We start from the raw sequence: 10,326 nt of genomic DNA, 5'->3' as shown, positions 1-10,326 counted from the left end.
TACATAGTTAATTACGTACATATATTCAAAGGTTGAGTTAACTATATACTTTCGAATTGGGCATTGATATAGTCAGTATAGTTTTTACTACATCCACCATAACTATTCATTAACATATTGTACGATACAATATGTTAATGTCTAATTTATGGTAGATGTAGTAAAAATGTTGGTGGATATATCACACCACTTTTGAATCATTTAGTTCTTCGCGCGCGCGCGCACACACACACACACACACACACACACACACACACACACACACACACACACATATATATATATATATATATATATATATATATATATATATATATATATATATATATATATATATATATATATATATATAGTGGACCAATCCATGGATAAGCACTAAATGGGGCACAAACTGGATAAGTAAAATTTCAAATTTTTAAAAAAAAAAAAAAACGATCCTTTAATATGCAAATAGAAGAAAACGAAAAAATTTTAAAAAGTTTTTGAACAAAATCGTTCGAAAATAGATGATGAATGGTAAACATCGATGATGAATGGTAAAAATTGATGATGAATGGTAAAATTAACCATTCATCTGGTTAATTTATCATTCATTTTTGTTCGCGATGAATGATAAAATTAATCAATGCTAAAAAAAAGCAGATGAATGGTTAATTTAACCATTCATCTGTTTATGATGAATGATAAAAAAACAGATGAATGGTTAATTTAACCATTCATCTGATTTTTTTTTAGCATTGATTAATTTTATCATTAATAGTAAACAAGATTAATGATAAATTAACCCGATGAATGGTTAATTTTACCATTCATCATCGATTTTTAAAAGATTTTGAACTTTTTTTTTTATGAAAAAAATTGATTAGAGGTGCATTTTAATGCAGATTTATGAATGTAAAAAAAAATTTAAAAAAAAAATTTATTTTGCTTATCCGGTTTGTACTCCTTTTAAGCTTATCCATGGATCGTGCCCATATATATATATACATATATATATATATATATATATATATATATATATTTATATATATGCACACACACACACACATACTCCGTATATTTTTAAAACAGGTAAACCTGACCATTTATACCGAGTAATATACATATATATATATATATATATATATATATATATATATATATATATATATATATATTGGACTTTTCTAATGACAACCTATATGACTGTCGTTAGTTAATGTTCATCAATGAGTTGTACATGACGATTTATTTTGACTTTTGTAAAACGGTTATTAAAGTTTACAAGTATTTTGTGCATTTAACGACAACCCTGATAGAATATAAAGTTGTTAGTAGTAAAATTAATATTCCATTCCATTTCATATTTCATATATTAATTAGGGTATAAAAAGGTAAAACTTGAGCTTGTAGGCTTAGACAATGAGCTACGGGGTGTTTTTAACGCTGATGTGCCACAGATTTAACGCTCCTAACATCTGTTATGGAGCGTAAAATTTGACATTTTGAGAGCGTTAGTTTCATCTGCAACGAAAAATGAAAAATTTGACACCCAATCAAAATTTGACACCTCATATCATCTTATTTTTTTTTTCCACCCAATTTCAATCATATTTAACACATCAATCAAAACACTTTTCGCCAAAATTTAACATTAATAAGTTAGAGTTTCATAGTCAAATTCTCCTCTTTTCAAAAAGTGCATTATTGTGAAATATATTTGTAAAATCATTGAAATTACAAGTACTTTTCCCTCCTGAAAAATTGGAAACACCAACACCCATAACCAGTGAGTGTTGTCCGGTACTCATTTTCATACCGCTTCCTAACTCTCTTCGTCACATTAATTACTTTCTATATAATCCCTAATTTGACACAATTTCGCAGATTTTTGACAAATTTTCATTAATTTGATGGGTGCGTTCTGGTACACTATTTTTGGGTTCTTGTTATTGAGATCAGTATTATTTGTGAATGGTGGATCAACGAGTGAATTTGTAAGAAAAAATGAGAAAACAATTGATATGCCTCTTGATAGTGATGTATTCCTTGAGCCCTCTGGCTATAACGCCCCTCAACAGGTACGTTAATTTGAATTTTGATTCTTTGTATTTATTGAATTACACTTTGATGGGTTTTGTTTGATCTAAGAAACCCATTTGAATTATGCTTTCAATTTAGGAAAATTTTGAATCTTGATAGGGTTCCATTTTCTTGATTTTGATGATTAAAAAGTTGCATCTTTTTTTTTTTTTGAAATAAATTTGTTTAAGGTTCATATAACTCAAGGAGATCATGTGGGGAAAGCGATGATTGTATCGTGGGTGACAATGGAAGAACAAGGTTCTGATATAGTTGTTTATTGGAGCGAAAATAGTAAAGAGAAGTCAATGGCTGAAGGCATTGTAACTACCTACACATTTTATGATTATACTTCTGGATTCATTCATCATTGCAATCTCACCGATTTAGAGGTGTACTTTATTACTAGTTTAACCGTTTTTTAATCAGTCAATATATCAAGTTTGTATTGAATAGTTTTTCGTACATTTGGCAGTACGATACAAAATACTACTACGAGGTTGGGTTGGGAAATACATCAAGAACATTTTGGTTCGTTACTCCTCCTGAAGTTGGACCGGATGCACCGTATACTTTTGGACTTATTGGTACCGTGTTTTAATATTTTAACTGAATAAATTGGGGAATAATTCGTGTATTTGAATAATTTTACGTTACGTGTTACAGGGGATCTTGGTCAAAGTTTTGATTCGAACGCGACACTTACTCATTATGAAATGAATCCTACGAAAGGGCAAACAGTGTTGTTTGTGGGAGATATTTCGTATGCTGATATATATCCTGATCACGATAATACGAGATGGGATTCATGGGGTAGATTTGCTGAGCGAAGTACAGCTTATCAACCTTGGATATGGACTGCAGGAAATCATGAAATAGACTTTGCACCTGAACTTGTAAGCTTCCTTTGACTTTTTGACCAATCTTGATTCTTGAATCGTCTGCATTGAGTTGTTACTGATATACATCGTGTCATGCAATATTCAAAATACCAAAAGATTTTTGATTTAAGTATCATGTTTGAAGTTTAAAATTATTTACTTGACGTGCAATGGTCAAAGTTTCCTTAAAATATTTAAGTTTTGAGTATCCTGGTTGAATATGAAATTGTCTATTTTGACCTAAAAAGTCAAACTTCACCCTTTGTTTGAATTTTTGATGATTTTGTTGCAGGGAGAGACTGAACCTTTTAAGCCTTACACTCATAGGTATCAAGTCCCTTTTGAGGCCTCACAAAGTACTTCACCATTATGGTACTCAATCAAGAGAGCTTCGGCATACATCATCGTTTTGTCATCATATTCTGCTTATGGTATTCAATTTTTTTACATTTTAAGTTTCAAATTTCTTACTACATGCATAATCTTTATGAAAACCTGAATCATATATAAATATTAAAACTTTGAAATTTTCTCATATTTTGTTAGGTAAGTACACTCCTCAACATGAATGGTTTGTGAAAGAACTTACTAAAGTTGACCGAACCGAAACACCATGGTTGATTGTTATGACACATTCACCATTATACAATAGCTACTTATATCATTATATGGAAGGTGAATCCATGAGAGTCTTATTTGAACCATGGTTTGTGAAATACAAAGTTGATGTTGTTTTTTCTGGTCATGTTCATGCTTATGAACGCTCGGTAAGTCTTCAAATTTACATCTTTTTCCTTAAAACACTTTTTTTCCTAAAAAAAACTATCAATTTTTAAAGTTTTCCTAGGTAGAGTTAACATAGTTTCATGATAATTCTGCTTATACAGGAGCGCGTATCTAACGTTGATTACAATATCGTTAATGAGAGGTGTAATCCTGTAAAAGACGAATCTGCCCCTATTTACATAACAATTGGAGATGGAGGAAACCTTGAGGGCTTAGCATTCAAGTAATCATAACTTATATTTTGGTTTACTTATGCGTTTAATTCTTTATAAAAGTAATATCAAACATTACCTTAATTTTTCTGTTGATTGTAACTAACTTAAGTTTGTTGAATGATGGTGTAGCATGACTGAGCCACAACCAATGTACTCGGCTTTTAGAGAAGCTAGTTACGGGCATGCCATTTTTGACATCAAGAACAGAACACATGCATTTCATAGTTGGCATAGGAATCAAGATGGATATGCTGTAACAGCTGATTCAATGTGGTTTTACAATCGATATTGGTATCATGAGGAGCTACGTGCATCGTCATAATGATATTACATTGATTCCTTTGTAATGGTAAACCTATATCTATGAAATGAGTAGAGAATCTTGTTTGTATGAATTGGTAGTTGTCTGTTATGAATATGGTTAGTTTGCTAAGTTACAGGGTATATAGTTGCTGTTTGTTTGCTTTGATTCATTGAAAAGTATATATCTTAGTATCAATGCTTGATTATTAGATGATAACTTGTTACTCCGTAGTAATTATTTTACTTAGTTATTATATAATGATATGAAATTAATTACTTAAAAGTATTGAGATGAAATGAAATGAGTAATATAAAGGAAAAACATTCCTCCCCATATAACGGACAAAGCTCTTCTCATTCAAGTGTGTTGAGCTCACAAATATTTCTCATCTCATAGTTATTTACCGTCTCACGAGGATCCGTCCAATCACAAAGAACAATAAACTTGAAACTGTTATCCAGTTTTACTGACATGTGGTTCAAATAAACATTTAGTAAACCTAGCTAGTGTGGCTTTATTACTCCATTAACTTACACACCCTGATTGAGTATTTGAAGGCAATCTGATTGAGTAGTTTCCAACTGAAGGCAATGTGAGTATTTTGTCATTACTCAGCATCCCATAATTTGAAGCCAATCTGATTGAGTATTTTCCAAGTGACAATATGAAAGAATACGCCTAATCTTACCATCTTGTGTGAAGAATACACACACTACAAAAAAAGTTCCTTTAACATTTACAACGTGCAATTTATAAGCGTCAAAAAGTACGATTAAAAAGTGACAAAAACTACAAAGTTAGATGCAAACATATATATTTGTCTTACAACTTTGAATCTATTAAAAAAAATTCAATAAGTTAACATCCAAATTTTACCAGAAAATACTTAAATAAAATCTCCAAAACTCATAGAAATTCCTTGCCGATCACATAAACTAAAACCAAATACTTAAAATTAACACACATGCAGACTGTTTACATAAGCATAGCAAAAGGTTTGAACCATTTGATTTATCAGCTTTGAGTTTATATAATAAAAATGCTCAAATTAGAATAAATAAAAGTTCGACATTGGGCAACTTGAACCACATCCATTGACGTTACATGATTAAGTTATAGCTCACACCAACGGTTTCAACAAAATAAACGCTACATTCCCTTTTATTGTTAGAACTATTAATAAGGATTTAATGCAAATGAGTAAATGACAATAATACCATTCCTTTTTTGCTTGATATCAATTTCTTCCACATTTAATTAATATATTGGCATTTTCAACCCTTGATTAAATTATCTAATAGTAGCTATTGTTGTCATTTTTCGAATCACATGTTATCTACAGATGTCATCATTAAGTAAGCCAATTGAGACTCGTCTAAAGTAGATGAAATTTTTTCAAAGGATCTAGCCTCACATATTGTTGAAGTTCGAACCAGAGTTATCTCAGCTTAGTGCACGTTGTGAGGTAATTTTCATTCTGTAATTATATAAGCATCATTGTTATTGATTATCCATACCATTTGCATACATATACTCAATGTATCATCACTACACCTTCATCATCTCCACTATTACGGTTACATTCGACTCATTCATTCAAACATGTTTCAAGCTCAATCTGGGCATATGAATTGAACTGGTCATTTTTTGCATTTTTCCGCAGCAAGTGTTGAATGAAGCTTTATCAACTTCTGTTTCAGTTCTTTTCGTTGAAGGCGGTCAGAATACTAGGTCTGAAATACGAAAAATGCTTCATAGTGTAACTCAATCAGCTGACTTCTGTAATGATCTTTCTCCTTTCGAAGTTAATTAATGATGTACGCAAGGAAGCTATGACTTTACAGCTGAAGAAATATGCAAGGGAACTGTTGAAGGAAAGAAAAAGAAAAAGAAAAAAAAGTATTCATCCGTGTTTTGAAACTCAAGACAAAAAGGTAACTCTGTCAACAATTATAAGATATGATGTGTCTTACGTTGTGATGACACATTATTGTTCGTCAATTTAAACAAACTGATTTACATACACATTCAACCATGAGAGTCTGGATCGGAAAAGAAGATTTTAAACCTACAATTAGAAGTTCTCGGTAAAACATTTCCAGTAACAAAATGTAATTGCCTATCACTACTAATTATAGCTTCAATATCTTCCTTCGAATGAATCACTCTCATAGAGTGTGAATGTAAACCCGTTTCCTTAGATGGATTAACAGCACAACGTAAGACTCATTATATCTTATAAACGCTAGTAGTGTTATTTTTCCGTCATGAGCTTTAAAACACGAGTAGATGCTTTTTTTATGTTTTTTTTTCCCCCAGCAATTCCTAGCATATTTTTTCAGCTCTAAAATCAAAACTTCATTAGCTTCATCATTAACTTCGAAAGGAGAAAGATCAACATAGAGGTCGATGAAAGTTGATCGAATTACACCTTGAATCATTTCCCATATTTCAGGCCAAGTATTCTGACCTCCTTCAACGAGAAAAACTAACACATGAGTAAATAAAGTTTCTTAATATACCGTGTACCCTCCCTACTAACCCACTTCAAAACAACAAAAAACCCTAAAAATTTCTCTGCTTTGGCTAAAACGACATAATTAGGCGAGATTTTTTACATAAAAACGATAAAACATCCCTTTGATAGTATATGTTATGGTTAATGAAACAGGGCTACAACTTTAACCTAGTTCATGAGAAACTATAAAGTGATATAGTGGATGGATATGTGTGTTCTCTTTCTGAGGAAACACGCCTAAAGAGAAGACCAATAGGGTACTTACAAAAATCGTCCAACTTCTGTGGCCTTCTGGCTTGGGAATGGAATCCCATATCTACAAGAATTAAAATATAATCATTAGTAGTAAAATTGTTTTAGTATCTTGGCGACACGAATACAAGATATAGTGTAAGTACGGGAAAACAGGAAAAAAGATATACATTCTTGATATCCCTCCTCGACCTAGAATCCAGTAATTCAAGAGGTGCCTATAGCAAAATAAGAAGATACTCTATTAGATTATGGTATTTTTTATTTACAAAGGTATAGACATGTTTTTTCTGTATATATATTATATGTACAACTTACACATATCTGACCATGTATAACGAACATTAAAGTTGTTTTATGTGGATTTAATAACCACAACATGACTTGAAAACACATATCATAAGATCAGCATACAAACTATGAAACATGGTTTGTTTGCACCATGCTCACGCCGAATATCATTATACACCTTTTTAAACAAAAATTTACTAAGAAACGCAAAGAATACAAGAAGATAACATTATGTGGAGGTATCATTAAACTTACATGTTTATAAGCACCACATTTGAGACGGCAATGGGCAAAAAGTGAAGCTTGCTTCTCGAATGTAGTATCATCCTGAACAACATACAAAAAATCTTACTATATAATAGTATACAAAGATAAAAAAAAAAAACATCAATCCATCATCATAAAGAAAAACAATAACAATAATTAAAAAAAAAAAACTTAACCAAAATAACTTGTCCTTGTTCATCTCCATCAGTACGCTCTAGATCCAATACAATTGAGAACGGTTCAACAAAGGGACATGTTGCTATCTAAACACCTTTGGTGGTCTAACCCCTCAATAAAGAGAGAGGAGAAATGAGCTAAATGCATGCGAATATAACATCACAAAATAAAAATAAAAATCACCACACGCCTTACCGTTATCACCCTAAAGTTGGTAAAGAAAAGATGATGAGGTTTCATTTCCCTTAAGTTATTACAAAAAAGATATTGAGAAGTGTGTTCTTCCCTGCCAAAAAAATAGATTATGAATTTCAGAACTTATACATGAAGAAAACTCTTGAAACCAATAAACCCTAAGAGAACCCACCAAATGAACCACAAGTCAACAACCCGTCAACCACCTAAAGCCATTGGTCAGGCGAAAACTATGTTTCGGGCGGCCAAAAAGCCACGAGAGACCACCCCAGAAAAACCTTAATTTTTCTAAACAAAGTCGATCCTACCTGAACAGGGCATGACGACAGAGTAGATGAAACGAGCGAAAACAAATGAAGAGCGGTGATAACAAGGACAAGGTAAACAAAGGGGAGAAACAAATCCAAGGAACCGGTTCGAAAACCGCCAAAAATCCGGTGAAGAACAGAAAACCTGTCAGACAGAACAAGAATCGAAGCAAGCAAGCCAAAAAAAAGCACCGGAATCCGGCCATACTTCCGGCCACCGCCAAAAATCAACAACCGAGCGAAAACCACCAAGGAGGTGGCTGTCGACGGTTCAGAAACAAGAAAGGAGGAAAAACACGGACGGCTCCGACAACCACCCTAAAACGGTCGGAAATACAAAACCAAAATCCACACCGAGAGGACAATGCATAACAACCATCCGTTCATAGAGGCTCCAAAAACAATACAGAGAACTGTGGAGTACCACCGATCTCGTCGCCTTCCGGAAGTGAAGAAGGAACAACGGCAGAATGGTTGTTGAACGGCAATAAAAAAAAAGAATCACGGGTCACCAACACCAAACAACGACCCTCAGGGTACTAAAAGTACTCGTCGCCTGAGGAATTGGTCGGAAAAAAGAAACCAGTACCGTTTCATAAAGCAGCCGGGAAGAGAAGCAGAAAAGAAAAAAGGAGGTAGAAAAGCGAACCTGAGCAGAAGAGGAGGATAGAAAGGAAGGCCCGACCACTAGCAAAGGCCGGTGGCCGGAAAAAGAGATGACAGCGTCGGTAGGCAAGCAAAATAGGGTTAGGGTTTTATCTAAGAAAGAGAGGGGCTGTGTAATTTTCTTGGAGCTACTTGACCGAAGCAAAGGTGGTTTTTCTTTTTTCAAGCAGTGAAGCAAAGAAGTTGATTAGTATATTATCTAACAGAAAAAAATGATTTGTATTAGGGACAGTTTCGTCTTTTTACTTATTTTACCGTAGGCTACAGTAAATGAATCGAAAAAAAAACTACAGTAAACGAACCGAAAAAAAATTGCTACAGTACCATTACTACAGTAATTCCGTTGCTACAATGCTAACGGACTACAGTGATTCTATTGCTACAGACTGTAGCAATGGAATCCCGTTGGTACAGTGCTAACGGACTACAGTGATTCCATTGCTACAGACTGTAGCAATGGAATCACTGTAGCCCGTTAGCACTGTAACAACGGAATTATTATAGCAATTTTTTTTCGGTTCGTTTACTGTAGCTTTTTTTTTTCCTTTATATTTTTCTCTGCCCGTTATAACAAATTTTTTTTCTTTTTTCTTTTTTGGTTTCCTTTATATTTTTCTCCACGGAATAACGACTTAATTGCGTTAAATTTTTAAAAGTCAACAATTCCATAGCGAAACGCGGGGATGCACGTATATTGTTAATTTAAAATAACATTTAAATCTTTGTTGAGTTTTAGCTTTTAGTTCGACTCGAGTTGCGCTTCAACGACATCATCGTTAGCTACGAAATAATTTTACAAATTAAATGCAATAAAATACATTGAAAACCGAACTCCGGCGCGAAGCGAGGGTTCCACAACTAGTTTAAACAAATAGTCAAAGTGACCCCTTTGACCATTAGCGATGGTGGAGAAACTTTTGACCATAAAAAAAATAATGATTGTCTACGTCTTATTTTTTTCATACCCTACTTTTGTAGAAATAAATTTTTTTTGTTGTTGTACCAAAAGTGGCGTGTTAGAACATTTGTAGCGGAGCTTTTCCAACGTCGTGCGATTTGATTTGGCATGAAACCCATCGCCAACGCAGGAATGAGTGTGGGTTGTGATTTTGTCCACATGGCAATCAAGTATGAGTGGCAATTTGATAATCGTTCCATATTTAATTTAAATACAAAATAAATAAATATAAATTTAATATTATTTTCTTACGTATACCTTCATATATTCATCATTTTTTGAACAAAACAATTCACCCTCTTCATTTTCCTTCCGAATTAAATACATATTTAATTTTTGAAATGGATAAAACATACAAAACGCTCGAATTCTTCTCGAATCCAATTCTGATGACGAAAAAAAATGTTCACTTTGTCAATCAAATCACGGATTTCACAAACACACACA

General features: G+C 32.9%; 1 protein-coding gene across 1 annotated transcript; it reads left to right on the top strand.

The window, feature by feature from the left end:
- Window positions 1-888: 888 nt before the first annotated feature.
- Window positions 889-4,265, top strand: LOC139886219 (purple acid phosphatase-like). The gene is made up of 9 exons (XM_071869963.1): window positions 889-952; window positions 1,942-2,060; window positions 2,253-2,453; window positions 2,537-2,648; window positions 2,728-2,957; window positions 3,235-3,373; window positions 3,489-3,709; window positions 3,830-3,951; window positions 4,073-4,265. Exons 1-9 carry the CDS (start codon window positions 889-891, stop codon window positions 4,263-4,265), a joined length of 1,401 nt encoding a protein of 466 aa, XP_071726064.1.
- The last annotated feature ends 6,061 nt before the right edge of the window (window positions 4,266-10,326 follow it).

The sequence above is a fragment of the Rutidosis leptorrhynchoides genome, chromosome 1 (assembly GCF_046630445.1).
Source record: "Rutidosis leptorrhynchoides isolate AG116_Rl617_1_P2 chromosome 1, CSIRO_AGI_Rlap_v1, whole genome shotgun sequence".
Taxonomy (NCBI): Eukaryota; Viridiplantae; Streptophyta; class Magnoliopsida; order Asterales; family Asteraceae; genus Rutidosis; species Rutidosis leptorrhynchoides.
The sequence above is the reverse complement of the archived record's forward strand: the minus strand, read 5'-3'. Positions and strand labels throughout refer to the sequence as shown.